We start from the raw sequence: 16,851 nt of genomic DNA, 5'->3' as shown, positions 1-16,851 counted from the left end.
GCTTGTAGTATTAGGATGTTCCAATGATTTCATAAATAAATCATTGAAGTAATTTTACAACCATTCATCACTGAGGAACCGAAGTACTGAAACAAGGAAGGTTTTATTTGTTTTTGAGGTCAAAAATGTAGTTGTAATATACAAAAAAATTTTAGAGATAATGGATTTACCTGTAAGTCATCCCATAGTTTATGGTAAACAGTTTAATGTGTTTCATGGAAGTGGAGGGGCGTTCCATGGTATGCAATGTCTTTGATTGATGTAAATGTTTCAAATACAATTAATTAGTATTATTCATTTATATAACATTATGATTTCTTTACTTTTGTAAATTGTTGTAATGTGCTATTTATTATTTAAAAATTTAAGACAGAAAACTATTGTTGACAATGACTCTTACAATAATCAGTCATTCATCAGACTGTGCTGTAGATATCATATAGTGTCTCGTCCTCTTTCAAGTTTTGATCATTCAATGCTAATGTCAAAAATTCTTGGTTAATACGGGGAAGACGGGCGCAGTTGCAAAGGAGAACACCGGAGTTGACATACATACACAACATGAATATACACAAGCATACACACACAAATGTACATAAGGTTCAATGTTAAGTTTTATTTTCAAAGTTTGTTATATTACTTATATATATATATATATATATAACTATATATATATCTATCATGTATATATATGTATATATATATACACATATATAGATAGATATATAGATGTATTACAACAGACATGTCAATATATATACAGTATATATCTGTATATAAAATATACTGTATATACAGTATATATTAATAATGTAATATACTATTATTTGTATTTGTTTAATTGAAAGACTATCTTGTTTTTAGCTTACTGTTAATTTATATTTTAGGAATGTTGTCAAATTTGTTTGTATGTATGGTACATTAAAACCCTTCAAACCAACGCCTTGTGAACTGCAAAACCATTTGCTGGGAATTGTTTGCTGAATTTTATATATAAATTATATAATTGATATATTGCCTTATACAGTATGTCTATCATCTCTATACAGTAATACAAAATAAAAAATTAAAATTCAAGTAGACAGCAGATTTGTTATTATTCATCGCTATTACAGAGCACATGAAGATTAACAGTATGTACAAACAACTTTTACATAGCAGAAATACAAATACAAAGTTATAAGAAAATAAAGATAAAATGTATTAATGATATACGAAAATAATCGTAATGTTCATCATCAGTCCATATCAAATTTATCAAATACACAATAGGCATATATACTGTAAAATGTGCACTTATACTAGCCGTCCAGATGACGGGTCCGCCACGCATGCGCACTGGGCCCGCCTCGTATGAATGTAGTTGCGGGACTTAGATCCTTCGAATTAGAGTAATCATCATCAAATATTAATATCAAATAACGAATAACGTTCACTGAACGACGCACGCACGGACGATGATTCAAACAGCACGCTACGACGGGTTTACGCAGGCAGCGTTCCAACCACCATAGCAACGATAAATGACATTACCATTTTCTGCAGATCTGAAAATATTCGTGATAACTAATAAAATATAGATCTAAGCATGAACTGGCTGAAGATTGTAAGCAAAGAGCATATTTCGTAGAAATGGTGTCAGAATGTATTTTAATGCCCAAACTATATTATAAATGACATTTTATCTGAAATACAAGAATGTCCGCCATGTTTCGTTTCGCAGACGGATCTTGAGAGTCACGGACGGGCACAGGCCAATGCAAAATGGGCAGACAAAACGTAGGATCTCACAACTGAGCCAAAGAGAATACTACGTTTTCCAAGTGAACGAGGTGGTGTACGTTTGATGAGACTGGGTGCACGAGACCGACCAGTTGTCTCATGTGACCGCTGCTGGCGGGGACGACGACGCACGCGCTGGGACGGTCCCACTCCGGTGATTGGAGAGTGGCTGGTTTGATTCCTCCCAGCAACACCGACACGCCTCCTCCGTGACACAGGAGCATGTCTGACGGCTACATATGTGGGATGCTGGCCGGAGGAGTTGTGAAAAGTTTTGCCGATGCGCTGCTGCTCATCGCCAACGAGCAGATCACACACGAGAGGGAATTATTGTTGATTTAAATGGCGGAGGAACTGTTACCGGGAAGCGATGCGAAAATGCACGGGGTGAGTGATCAGTGCGCGTGTTGTAAACGACAAGAGAGTTGCTGAGGAGGCAGGAGGGACTGGTGTTTGATTCACTGATTTGATGATCAATCAACGTTTTAATCATATTAGAAAAATCCTGATCAAAAACAGAAATATCAATATACACATTGTATTTTAACCCATAATCCAAAAAGTGTGGTTTAGGTTCAATGTTGCCTAGCAACCTTTGGCATGGGAAGGTTTACCAGGATGTTCAAATTTCCAGATTTCTTAGATTAAATGTATTTTTTTTTTTAAACAAACAAACAAACAAACAAAAATGACCAAAGACTTTAGTCAAAGTTTTCAACATGGCTGCCCAGAGCTTTGACCCAAGAGATGTCGTCTCACATGTGAAGAGCTGCGGATCTTACAGATAATCAGCCTGATGTGATGGTCACTGGGCAGCATTGTCTGCCATGAGCTATTTTCACGTGTAGCCGTATCACTCTCTCCATTAGGCTAAATTAGGTTTCTTTAAGGCCTCTGTGCTGTCCTTGTTTGGCCAGAGCAGGAACTCTCTGCTCTCTGGCCATTAACACACCAACATCCTACATATTCACATAAACACACTCATTCGACCCAAATTATGCACAGAGCTAATAAGGATCTGTGGGGTTTTGATGTGGGGTTAGTTTGTGGTCATTTGTGCTTGCATGCCAGTTTCCTTCATGCACCATTTAAAGGTAAGAACATTCAAAAACACATGATAATCCTGCTTTTCTTCCACCTTGGAGGTCAGCTTAGCTCGGGGTGTTGGAATCTAGGACGGCAGCCAAGAGGGTAGCTCCAGGCCAATGCTGATGAAACTACTGTACACTGACCCCATTACACAGGGTGGGGGCTCATGTGACTTTGGATATTTACTCAAAGGTTATTCACTGGTATGCACCTGATGGTTAACATTTGCGAGCCCCCCTTGCCGTGTAGAAAACGTCAGTCATCTTTAGTCGTCAGTTGCGTTACTTTCTTGAAGTGCGACAAAAGCTCAGGTTGGGCCTCAGCAGTAAATCTGTATTTGGATTTAACTGACCATGAGCAGAGAACTGTTCAGCTCTTTCAATGTGCTATGAACGTGTTATGATCAAACAGAGCAGGCTAATGGGATCTGGCCTGTTCCCAGTCCTGGGTTTGTTTCCCTTTTTCTGATTCAGACACGTGTTGCTCAGTGCTCATACAGATCTGCTGCAAAGTCCAAAGATCTCAGACTCATATGCAGCTTATACCCTTAGACTGACACTGTTAAATGCACATACAGTCAATAGAAAACAGTAGAAATGGACACAGGATTAAAGTTTAAATCATTAAACTCATCTTTTCAATTCAATTCAGAGTATTTTGTAAAGCCAGACCAGTTTATCAGCTGGCCAATAATAATCAGCTGATGAGTCTTTCACTGACATAGTATCTGCGTTTATGTTTCCTGATATGCACCCATATAAAAACTTTTATTTTACAGAATAAACAATGCCGAAAATATTTGCATCTATGTTTAGATCTTATGTAAAAAAAGATTCAGGTTGTAGATATTTGGTTGCATTTTTTTTCTTTTTTAGTTGTATACAATACATCTGTTATAAGGGGTTTATAACGATGAGTTTGGATTTATTGTCAATGTCCAATATTTTTATGTTTTTACATGTTAATCATATCATATCGTCATTAGTCCCCAAAAATCCATATCCATCAGTCTCTAGTATTTTGAATTAGGCAATCCAATGACAACATTTTATAAACACACAATTTAACTTAATACTCAAGTCATCTAGTTTGATCTCATTTTACATTGGATGTCATCAGATTTTTCTTGCTTTGCTTTAATAAATTGGCCTCAGGGCCTTTTTTGTCTGTTTCTCACTCGTCTTTCTCCTCCTCTTTTCCTCAGTCTCTCACAAGGTCACTGCTGGCAGTGGCTCTCCTGTCCTCGTTCGGCAGCTCCATGCTCTATGGATACAACTTAGCTGTGGTCAACTCTCCTGCACAGGTTTGTGTCATTACAACATCAACAGAGCTTCATCTCTTTAAGTAGGCCTATGTACACTGGGGGTGATAATGGATGGTGTTTGATCCCCCCAAAGCTTAAAATGAATTTTAGAAGTTAATGCACACAGAGCTTCCTAAGCGCTGGCTGCTGGCCAAACAGTCGACTACTGGATTAGTCAATTCAGTTCAGTTGGCTGCTTTATTAATTTGACCTACTGTCTATTGGCATGGAATATGTCAGTACAGAAGAGAAGGAAAAGAAAAGACACGGCTCAAAAGGAAGCTAGAATGAAACATATAAGATTGAATTATTCTTAATTAAAAAAATTCGGATTGGCAGACATGAGTAAGAATGCACAAGAAGCCTAATTCTCCTTTACAATAATTCCCTACATGTTTCCAAAGAGGTCAGTATATATGACAGGATCGTGATGTTAGGCCCCAGGTCGGTAATGTTTTACAGGGGACATGCCTCTGGACCCCCCTGGCCGGCTACATTTTCCCACCGCTACTCCATATCTCCTCTGTGGCTATCCCCAGAGGACCGACTACAAATCAGATATTTTTTTTATCATTGTCATGTGGAGGCATGTGGCCCTGTGTATCAAATTTAGAAGCTGCTGTGCACCTCACCGTGTCATCGATGTTCTGTCGTTTCTATGATGCACTCTGTTCTGTTCCTTCGATGTTGGATTTGTTGCGGTGCGGTGACTAAGCTGTGAACCATTCCTGTTTGGCCATGGACGGCCCTCTCATTGAAGCATGGGAGGATGAGTGCCACATGTTATGTTCTGAAGAGGCACTAACATGAAAAGAGCTGCATCTGCTGCTTCGCTCGTGATTCCTCACTTTCAAACTTTCCTCATCTCGCACCCTTTTTCTTCACTTTCCCTAGAGGAGAAAAACGTGGCCAGTTTCCAACTGGTGATGAGAGATAGACTTCCACCAACAAAACTGGGTGGACAATGACAATGATAATTGATAATAAAGTAGAAGTAAATCAAATGAGTTTTTATTTCATTTGAGAATAAAGTTGCTGTTTTATGTTGCGTACAAACATAAGTGTACAAATGAAAATTTATTGTGCTAGAACTATGCCCCATGGCACAGCTATAGCTCTTTCCTCCTGCCACTGAGCTAAGCTAACCTCTAAACTCCAGCTGTGTATTTAACACACAGATGTACAGTAAGAATGGTTTCAAGCTTCTCCGAAAACTCTCTGTAAGAAAGCATGAAATCTTCACCGTAGCATCCCTAAAGCTAGAAGCTAAGCTAAGCACATAGGACAAGCAGCAGCTTTCATGTGGTTCTCACTCTACCCCTCTCACGTGTACCATGCAGATTTCTACAAACTGAGAAATGTTTTCCTTTCCGAATAAAAAGCTACGACTGAGAAGAGCTTTTCTTCATTCATTCCAAGTTACTTCTGATACAGTGAGGCCAAACCTTTAACCATGGTCCATGTGACTTCAGTCTCTTTGTTGGAGTCACCACTGTGTGTCATCTGACAGTAGTTACGCTGGTGGCCTCCAAATTTAACATTAGGTTTGGCAGACGGTTTCGTCACGGGAGAGGTGAGACTTGACCCTAAAACTTGATTGTCTGACTTTGTGGGTCGTGGTAATCGATTGCATCTTTTGGTAACATTTGACGAAAAGCCAATGGAATTTCTCATTTTGTGGAAATTCAGCTCTGAGACCAAAAGGTTCCGGATACTTACACAGTTTGTTCAGCGGGATAATCTTCACAAATGAACAGCAGCAAAAAACTAATGTGAGGCTATAAACAAACCACGCCGCTGTCACATGACTTCAACATCGCCCCTGCTCAACTCCTAACTTGTTATTTGATTTGACGGATACCTCCTCGACAAAAGCCTGTCCTCTTAGGAGGTTACTTTGAGTTTGGAAGCAACAGTCAGTCCTAACCTGAATTCTTTCTTACTGCACTCATTTGTTCCAACAGTTCCATTGATAATTCAAAGCTCAAAGCAAAGGAGCTTGTTGCTAACATTCAGGGGGAGTCAGATGATCGCATGTGAATTTCCCCATGTGTTAGTTATGAACCCTCACCATGCTTTTACTATCACATGAGTTAGGTCTCTACTGCAGGAACAGTTAGTTACATCAGTCAGGAGACACTTTTAATTAGTGTTTTTTCCTGACTGGTGCATCATTTCCACTTCCTCACTGACTTGTCATGTGCCTTAAGGAGAGGGAATCCAAAATGTAACTGAATAGTACTTATGAGATACTATTTCTGCACTGACATCAAGTGACACCACAATGAATGAACAGAGCAGAACAGGAAAATGTTGTGGCTCCTGCTGTGAGATATCGTTTTAGTATGAGGAAACGGCAACTATTGATGAATAATTTGTCTCTTTCAGCAGGTATAGGTGGGCAATCGACTCCTTTCCCATTGCCAGTAGAGGAGATTGAATTCAGTTTTCTTTCCCCAACGAGTCATGTTCGACATCATGAATGTGTTATAAACGCTGTTATACGTCGTTCCCAAGATGTAAAAAAAAAAAGAAGTGCACAAACGTTCATGACACAAACTTTTTTTTTTTTACATTTTTCCGTTTCTATCCCTGAGTATGAATTAATTGATTCTCTCGAGATAAATTCGATTCTTAATGTAGAGGATTCTCTAGGACAGTCTGATCTCAGCGGACACCTCACTGTCAGATGAACCCAAATGCAATTTGATGGATATTGCTGCTGTTAGCCCTCACACTACATGTTTTGTAACACACCTCGAGGATAACAACATAACCGATTCCACAAACGTCTGTATGTGCATATCTCTCAAACCGTTCATCTATTTGGCTTCACACCTGGTACGTCTATTGTAAATTGCCAGACAAAGTACAGTGCTGATTATGGTGTGATTTGGACATGTGACACGATCGATATTAATACAAATTTAATAAACAAGCAACCAGCGCTCTGTAGCAATTAGTGGGGGCGGGGCAGTGTGCCTTCAGTCTGTGGACTGAGTTGAACATGTCTTCCTCTAGGTCCTCAGATAGACTACAACAGTGGTCCATAACTGGGTCAAACCGCAAGCAACATTGTTTTGATAATTTGATCATTTTTATTCCACCACATTAGACACAGACCGACCGAACCCAGATGGGTGCTAACCTCCGTCATGGCAACAACATTCACAGAATCACTTCCTGTTTGGCAATTTGTCTTCAAAGTAAAAGAACAACAGAGGGTTTGTTGCTGCAATGTTTTATACTGAGTGGAATTACAATTAAGCAAATTTAGTTTCTTTTAATGAAAAACTTTGACTATGAAATCTTCACCGTAGATAAACCTGGTAGGATGAACACAAAGTTTTCTAACTTCACTCTGCACCATAGACTGTTAATAAAAATCCCTGTGCACAAACACAAACCATAAAAAGTGACAGTATATTGTAGAACTGTTTGAGGAAGACTCACTAACAAATAATTCTGAAGTAGCTCCAGAGTATTTCAGGCAGGTTTAGAACGGACACTGCACTCGTTGTAATGAATACATGTATCTATTCTCCTGATGGGAAATGTTAAGATGAACTTAATTCATTTACTGTTTTTTCCACCAGTACATCAAAGCCTTCTACAATGAGTCAATCATCAATACCTACGACTGGATTCCAGATGAACAGTTCCTCACTGTATTATACTCCCTCACTGTGTCCGTCTTTGCTATTGGTGGGATGACGGGGGCCCTGCTGGTGGGCAAACTAGTCACAAAATATGGAAGGTTAGTGTGTGTGTGTGTGTTTGGATGATTTTGTTACTATTGCGAGTACTCAATGTGTGTCTGTATTTCTGAAATGCCATTATCCTCATGCTTCTGGCAGTTACAAACATCTAATTCATTAAGTTCATTGAATAAAGAGGGATGACTGTGTGCCCAAACAGGAAAGGGACGCTGGTGAAATCCAGTGTGCTGGTGTTTATAGCAGGAACTATGATGGGCTTCAGCAGATGGTGCCGGATGCCAGCGATGGTCATCTTTGGACGCTTCATCATGGGAATACACTCAGGTGGGCCAGTCATTCATCCTCACAAGAAAACAAACTAGAAGCGATTTAAGCAAATAAAAAAAAGTTACTTTTTCTTGCATATGAGTAGACGCAAAGCCACAATAGCACATTACTGCTTTAGGAGATGCACTGAATCTATTGACATTCTCTGGAGGGGCTGGATGAAGGAACGCAAATGTCCTTGAGAGAACCTCCGGGCCCCCGACCAGGCCCCTTGTAAAAAATCAGGAGAATGTTTGAATGAGCCGATGTGAGAACACAGCAACGAACCCAAATATTCTATCCCTTTGTCAGGGTAGAGTTGATAAAATCCTGGACTTATTTGCATAATTGTTTCATTGTGTTTTAGCAGGGGTTAGGGTTAGACAGGAATTACAACAAAAAACTATAACCAATACATCTTCTTATTCATAATGCACAAATACAGTATACAGCCCCCTGTGATCGTCTTGTGTCACTGCACTTTTATTTAATTAGACTTAGTTAGACTTCTATTTTATTTTATTTCATACTTACTTATTCATACACAAGTTCTTATCTTATCAATTATCGTAGCTAAAAAGTGTTATAGTCGCTCAAGGAAGAAATCACAGCATGAGCTTGTGTGTAATCACACTTTTTTCAACAGGAATCTCTCTCAGTGTGGTGCCGATGTACCTCGGTGAGATCGCCCCCAAGAACCTGCGAGGCTTCCTGGGCCTCGTTCCCAGCATCCACATCTGTCTCGGCGTCTTCATCGCTCAGGTGCTGGGGCTCCATGAACTGCTGGGAGAGGTAGGAAAATCTTCCGAGGCCTTTGACCTCTGCTGGTGTTTTCAGGCAGAGACATCAGCTCAGGCAGCTCGTCCTACTGTGTCTTCAGTGTAGACTTGCTCCTTCTGCAACCTGAGAGATTGTGATCCAGATGTGAGCAGCAGCACACGGGACTTTAAAACACAGAGAAACATCTGATGTGTATTTCTGATGCTTGAATCGTCTCACAGAAGTGAGGCTGAAACTATACATGAATGCAACCTTCTCTTATCACTTACTAGCTTAAAAAAGTTGTATTATACAATATAACAAGAAGTTGTTCTGTAGTTATATACAAAAATTGTTTATGTAACATGTCTAGCTATGCGTCTGGCTTTCCTCACCTGTCATTGAGTTTTTTCTTTTTTATGCAATAGAACATCTGCCTCATCTGCCCATCTACAGTATGTCTGATAAACAGCAGTGTCAATGTGTGGAACAGCTAAAATATAACGAGGAATTAAAAAAATTATGCTTCTGAATAACTTTCTGGCTTTGTGAAGTTTTTTTTAATATGATGATTATAAGTGGCATAGTGTGAGCTGCTGAATGTTACTTTTAGTAATGTTTCATTCTTTCTTTCCCTACAGGAACAGCACTGGCCTCTGCTCCTGTCCCTGGTGGTGTTTCCTACCCTAGTCCAGGTGATGCTGTTGCCATGGTTTCCAGAGAGTCCACGGTACCTGTTGATAGAGAAGGGAAATGTGCACGCCACCATTGCAGGTCAGAAAGCGGATTGTATTCTCATTTTTGTTAGATCACATCGAGAAAAGACTTTCATAATTTGTCTTAACAATGTAGGTTTTTTTTCTCTTTGTTCTTTAAAATTATTCAAAGATCATGAGAGAAAGTTACATCTTGTTGTTATTTAAATTTTATTGTCACATCTTAAAAGCTTTCTTTTCCTTTCTTTAGCACTAAAGTGGTTCCGTACTAAAGGAGACATCCAGGCAGAGGTTGAGGAGATGCAGGAGGAGCAACGCTCTTTATCGTCCATCCAGACCATCTCTGTCTGGGGCCTGCTCAGGGACCGCTGTGTCCGCTGGCAGGTCATCACCATTATGGTGGTCAACGTCGGCATGCAGCTGTCAGGCATCGACGCGGTGCGTGGAAGAAGCATTGTTGTCTTTTCTGTCTTGGTGTGTTTGCATGTGTGTGTGCGTGTGTTGTGGATGTGCAGAGACTGTGCAGTTATTATAAGAAAGTGAGAGCTCCTGGAGTCCCCAGCTGTGCTCCTCCCATTTGCATCTCTTCCTGTTCATACATTACAGTCCCTCATGCAGCCACTGAGTGACTGAGCAGGGGGGCACAGGACCACGGCTCATTATCTCCTGGTCCTCTCTCTCCAGTGTTACCCCACATAAGAAGGTCCAGCCGCACTCACTCACACACAAAGTCAAACACATCTTTGTACTCATTGCTCCATGTGGATGGAAGCTCTGGGCATGCTGCTCACATGCTAGCATCATTTCCCAGCAGGGCTACACCCTGCCGAGTCCCGCGGTTCCAGATGTTACGCTCAGGAACACGGGACGGCTCCTTTCATTAGGGAGGGGCCCATGAGTCCAGGCGCCTTGTACAATAGATCTTTTATGATATTTCAACAAAACCTAGAAGTCTGCATGTTTTTTTCTCACAACCTTTGGGTATTTATAACTGAACATAATCCAAACCAGCTATCCTGCAAAGAGAGATAAGACAACTCTGTCACAAGATAGTGTTGGGGAAAAAATATGTGGAACAGGGCTTATGGCAGAAAATGGGTGAACATGCAAAGGCAAAAATCATGAATTATAATTATCATACATGATGCTGTGAGTCTTCATTCTGACGCTTACCTACAAGCTTCAAACACAGAATTCACAGCTCAGCCTTGGATGGATGGATGGATGGATGGATGGATGGATGGATGGATGGATGGATGGATGGATGGATGGATGGATGGATGGATGGATGGATGGATGGATGGATGGATGGATGGATGGATGGATGGATGGATGGATGGATAAGTTGGTTCAGACAGGTGCATGGTGCCTCAAGGTGCCGCCCTCTTGCTGTGTAATTGGGAGCCACATGTTGATGTAGACCCACAAGGGGACTAGTCAGTCATCTGGTCTACAAACAGCTTATGTTTGGCCTGGGAGAGATTGAATATTATCAGAGAAATCTGGAAGGATGCTTGAAACAGCAATCGTGTGAGTTCCTGTGTTGAGCAGCATCTAATGCCTTTGTGATGGAACTGCTCAAAACTGTGTATAAATGCAAAATATCCAGTTTGACAGAAACTCAAAGGATTTAAATTTAGGTATTATCAACTATTATCCTATTAACATATGCTTATACTCTTATAAGACCACTCGTGCGTTAAAACTGATACCAACTCATAACTTTTTCTAATTGTCTGTGTATGCATACTTCAGTGCTGCAATGGTGATGAAAAGCTCCATGTATGGTTACTAAATCAACGAGACAGCGTTTAACCACACCGATCACGATCTTGTCCACACCTCATCAATGATGGATGTTGCATCAGCAAAGTGTGATTAATGAGCATACACAAATTAATTTCAACGGGAGCACTTGTCAGGAGTCCATACTGATGAAGCGCCGTACCTCAAATGCAAAAGTGATGTTCGGCCTGATGATCGTGATCACTCACGATAAGAGCCACTTTTTGGTTCTTTAAGAAAAGACCCAAAAAAAGACAAAGCGTCGATCTCACTGTGTGTGTGTGTGTGTGTGTCTGTCATTTTAATAAACATATCTTTGTCAATTTCAGATCTGGTTCTACACAAATGAAATATTTAGTAATGCTGGGATCCCAGAGCCTCATATTCAGTACACAACAGTGGGAACTGGAGCCATTGAGGTCATCTCTGGGGTGCTGGGGGTGAGTGGATATTATGACACTGTAAACACACTAAGTTGACATTAACATCATCGTAGATATATTTCATACTCTGCTTAAAAAGCCATTAGTCAATTTACAGAAAATGTCCAACTATTTTAATAGTTTAAAGTGATTAGCAGTTTCTTAAATGGGATTCTTTTCATTATTATTTTTTGCTCTTCTCAGTTTGTATTACATTGTGAATTGAATATCTACATTTAGGCTTTATGGTTGTAGAGTTTTTAAAGTGAAAACAAACAAGTAGACTATGGGAAAAATGTTGAAATAGTTTATAAGATGGATCTGACATGCAGTCATGAATGATCATATACTTTGGATTTAGTTTTTATTTGGTTATCTATCGTTGTTTGTCTTATTGAAATGAATGTTTTACATCCCTGTATTTTCTCTGTAAACATGAAACTTCAACTTTCCTACTGTGTCTCGATCTTTTGATGATGTGTAACGTTGCCAGCCAATCACAACAGCTCATGCCCCTCTGTCCTTTCTTTCAGTGTTTCACCATCGATCGTGTGGGCAGGAGACCTCTGATGATTGGCGGCTTCCTCTTCATGGGAGTGTGCTGTGCAGGAATCACTGTTTCTGTCCTCCTCCAGGTACAATGTCCTCTCATGTCCTGCTACTGTGGGAATATGTTATACTAATCTGCACATTGTCACGCAGGGCAAACAGTTCAGTACTTGTTTATTGGGGCTAAGGACATTACCGACTTAACATAATTTACATAAACTACAAAATCGTATTATTATTATTAATAATATTATAATTATTAATAATAATAATAAATATTATCATTATTCACATACTTTTTATTTTGTGTTTATTTATTAATTAATTAATGTATATTTAATAAAAACATCTTTAAGAATAGCCTATTGGCTTAAGAGTAAAATGTATTCACATATATTCAGTTCAGGAAACAACATGAAACCAAACAACACACTAATTACTGTACGTGTGTAATTATGTGTAATTATGAAGTAAGGGTCAGGAGCCTCACATGCTACTAATCATGTCTCTCATGTTACATATAATCAGAATGATTAAATATAGTAAAATGAATAATTATGAAAAACTCAGTTGAACCCATGACTTCAGACTCGTGACTTGTGTTTGACCAATCACAGACGCAGCTGTCCTTCATGCGCTACATCAGTGTGGGCTGCGTTGTTGGGATTATCGCAGGCTTCTGCATAGGTCCAGGTAAATACTTTAAGGAATCCACCCTTTCTCTTCTCACCTGAAAACCCTTTTCAAACACTCACATTTAACTTTTCCAGCTCCTCACACGAGATCTGTGCAGTCCTGTGTGCAAGGTAGCACTGCTCTCTGCTGGATGCTCGCACAACAGCAGGCGCCCTCCCTCCCTCCCTTCTCCTCCTCTGACTGTGAAGAGATATTGTATTTCATTAGTCTTGTAAATGAGGAAATTAGACCTGCCACACCACATCCATTCCCACCACCATTTGTACTCCGGATAAGTTGAGTGAAGTGAATTAACAGGCAGTAGTTTACAATGTTGGTGCCACGTTGAGCGGACCTGCGAGGATGATGAATTGGGACGAATGTGGTTTACATAGCATCATCCGTCACGTCGGCAAAATCCATACTTCGGCACGCGTACAAGTTTCTCTCGCTGCAATTAGACTTTTAATGGCTCATTGTTCATAAGTTAGCTATGATGAATATGATTGGCTTCGCACAAAATCCCCCATACATACCACAGATGTTGACAAATTACGGCCTAGTTATTGGTTTGCTGATATTAAACCTTCCTCCATGCAATTATCATGCACAGATAATGAGGACGTCATTGGAAAAGCTCATCATTAGAGCTTTTACTAATGTATATTTCTCCGTCGTAGCTTTCACTCCTAACAATGAGGGATTGTGTGTTTAAAGACAAAATCTCCAACATATCAAACTCATGAATTACACAAGTCCGGATGAAGCTTTTCTTTTTCCTTGTGGTTCAGAGATGGAGTTTCGCCAACTTGACAAACATCTTCCTCTCTTGTCAATCTTTGGACGCTGAGGAATAATGATCACATAATCAAGTACATGCAGAATAAAGGGAGAGTAATATAATAGCACAGTGGCGCTTGAGGAATGTCTATCATTTCTGTTCATGTTTTGTTTGGTTTGAATGACTGCCAAAGAACAGTCCTGAGTGGGAATATTGATAAACTAATTGATGAACGAAGACGTTGAAGTTAATTTCACAACACCCAATAGATTCACACAAGTGCACTGAGTGATTAAATGTGATTTGTATTGTGACGGCTTGATGGGATGCCTTGTTAGATCAAACCAACCGACTGTGGAGTGAACCATGATTAGCTGAGATTGTTGCTGTTGTCAAAATGTGAAATGAAATGACTTTGTCTCCCCTGCGAAGCTGGCGTGCCGTTCCTGATCACGGCAGAGCTGTTTAAGCAGTCGCACAGACCGGCTGCCTACACTGTGGCTGGTTGCCTCAACTGGTTGTCCAACTTCACCATCGGCTTCGTCTTCCCCTTCCTAGAGGTCAGAGCAAACTTCTTTCTTTTCCCTGAAGGCGTTTTGCGTCAAAGTGTATGACTGTTGACATATGATTCTGAAATCCAAGGTTTTGTTTGTTTGGCATTGTGAGGCGGTGAGTTCATCTTGACTTTGAATCCAGGATCTGTTATGGCTCAGTGTCAGACACACGGCATACGGGCTGTCTGGTTCAGTCGAATAGAGGTGACTCCCAAAACACCAATAAAATTACCAATTAAAATCCCAGCTTTGCTCTCCCTCATTATCCTCAGCATTATGGGCAAACAGATCCAGAGAACAAGAGCCTGAGCCGTGGGAATAGACAACACAAACCCACATACATTCTGGACACAGAGCTTAAAAATATGAGTTTGCTATGAGGCCATGTGGTCTTAAATCTTTCTGTTTTAATTTCACAGAAAATACGTAAACAAAGAACAGCTTCAGAGCAGTCAGACGACTATTCTTTCACTTGGAGCTATGCTTGCAGTTCTCCTTGTGCTAAGCTAGGCTAAACATCCTGTCCTGAACCATCTCTGCAATGAAAATTATTACAATTTTCCCATCAGACTGTGGCATTGAAGAGTAAACAAAACCTTGTTCTCGTGTTGTGTTTTGAAAGTGCCCAATTAACTATTTTCTATAATATCAATTTCCTCTTTAAAGCTGCACATATCAACATTCTCATACTAGGCTTTAACAACTATGTGTGACAATGTGTTTGCGTACAAGATGCCACTTGTAGTGACGATCCCACATGTAAATGTAACCCAACACTGTGCTTTCCCTCCATTTAACAGAGCATTTTAGCATCTTTCAGCTAGTTTTGGTTTTTAGCCCTCAAATGTAGTGATTTGGATTACGACATTAAGAGACAGCATTAGTAGCTGACTGGTGAACATAGCAGAGCATTCAGTAGCTAAAGAGACAGATATTGTTGGAGAGTTGGAGGAGACCAAAACAAAGCTTAAAGAAACGTGAATACCTGACTCAAGTCAATACATATTTTTGCTCAGTGTCTTTTTTTTAAACTTGAATTTTTTTCTGCATTTCTTTGAAGATCATCCATTAATATAATCTGAAGTTGTTTGTATAAAACCAAGAGTATGGCCTGCTTTTCCAGTTCTGTTGTCATATTTGGATCAGCTTTTATTGCAGCTTTTATTAGCCAAACTGTTGCCTGTCACTGTCTATGGATGCTATTTTTGCCCACATTTCATGTCTCCTTGCAGTAAGCAGGAGGTGTTTTGAGGTGGAAAGTGTCAGTTAACTATGACAGAATTCTTCATATTTGTCTCCTTTTAGTTCCCTTGGACATTTCCCACTTTTTTGTAAGTATTGGTATTATTTAATCACAGTTGTTCTGCGTGTCCTCCCTCCTCAGATGGCTACAGGTCCTTACTGTTACCTGATCTTCTGCGTGATCTGCGTGGGCGTGGCCCTCTACACCATCTTCATCATTCCTGAGACCAAGAACAAAACCTTTATGGAGATTAGTCAGATGTTCGCTGCAAAGAACAAGATACATGAAGAGGAGATGACTGCCAACGGTCATTTGAAAATGGCTATGATGAATGGCTACGGAACCCTCGGCCACCGTGACGAAAAATAAGAGCCCATGGAGAAGGAACGTAGAGGTGGACCTTTCAACGAAGGTTTCTTTGATTAGTATGGCCCAGACAAACGTGGAACTGTGGCCACAAGGGGATCTTCTGCTTCACGTGAAACAACGACCAGTGCACACAACCGGAGGCATCATACACAACATCACAACAGCGCTTCGATTAGTGTGATGAGGTAGCATTCCTCGTTTCCCTCAGTGGTTAAAATGGTCACACATTTGCTTTTTGTTGCATTTTTACACTGTTGAGCTCAAGGTGAACGCCCTGACCAAAAACTTGAGCTCATGTTTGTTTTGTATTTCTTTTCGTCCCTCTGTGATTTTGTCTCTTTTTTACATAAGAGAGCTGAATATTGTGGCTACTGTAGTAGTCATCTCATATTTCCTGTCCAGACATCGTCATAATGTTCGTAAAGCTTGTTAAAGAGTTATAATGAATCAATATATCACAACAAATCAGCTTTACAAGTTTGATCCATGTACTGTGTATTTTTCAAGGTTTTTTTTGTTTATCTGTTGCATGTTTTTCAAGACCTCTTTGTATAAAATATGGTGGAGTGACAATGAGAGATATAATTTTAAATTAAGACTATTAAAAATGTATGGATGTTTGAACATGAAAATCTCTATCGTCTTTATTATTCTGCAGAATTTGGCTGCAAACTGTTTTTCTGACTAACACACAAAAATACCAGCGCACAGCTTTTCTGAGCTACCACAACAATTTAGTTTCTTCTGGGGCCAATGTTTACTCCACATTCAATTGGCTGTGGTGATGCCAATAACTGGA

The 16,851-nt window shown here is 40.0% G+C and overlaps 1 protein-coding gene across 1 annotated transcript; it reads left to right on the top strand.

Annotated features, from left to right (window-relative positions):
• Positions 1 to 1,993: 1,993 nt before the first annotated feature.
• On the top strand, positions 1,994 to 16,676 carry slc2a15b (solute carrier family 2 member 15b). Its single transcript, XM_035179710.2, has 12 exons — positions 1,994 to 2,169; positions 4,076 to 4,174; positions 7,771 to 7,931; positions 8,093 to 8,217; positions 8,846 to 8,991; positions 9,600 to 9,732; positions 9,925 to 10,112; positions 11,789 to 11,899; positions 12,415 to 12,516; positions 13,048 to 13,123; positions 14,319 to 14,446; positions 15,825 to 16,676. Exons 1-12 carry the CDS (start codon positions 2,125 to 2,127, stop codon positions 16,050 to 16,052), a joined length of 1,542 nt encoding a protein of 513 aa, XP_035035601.1. The 5' UTR covers positions 1,994 to 2,124; the 3' UTR covers positions 16,053 to 16,676.
• The last annotated feature ends 175 nt before the right edge of the window (positions 16,677 to 16,851 follow it).

This window comes from Hippoglossus stenolepis, chromosome 2, assembly GCF_022539355.2.
Source record: "Hippoglossus stenolepis isolate QCI-W04-F060 chromosome 2, HSTE1.2, whole genome shotgun sequence".
NCBI lineage: Eukaryota > Metazoa > Chordata > Actinopteri > Pleuronectiformes > Pleuronectidae > Hippoglossus > Hippoglossus stenolepis.
This window is presented reverse-complemented; position numbering and strand designations above follow the sequence as displayed.

Coding starts and splice junctions, on each gene's coding strand:
- slc2a15b (XM_035179710.2), top strand. CDS start 2,125: ATGGCGGAGGAACTGTTACCGGGAAGCGATGCGAAAATGCACGGG. Junction 11,900..12,414: donor TCATCTCTGGGGTGCTGGGG/GTGAGTGGATAT, acceptor CCTTTCTTTCAG/TGTTTCACCATCGATCGTGT. Junction 14,447..15,824: donor TCGTCTTCCCCTTCCTAGAG/GTCAGAGCAAAC, acceptor CTCCCTCCTCAG/ATGGCTACAGGTCCTTACTG.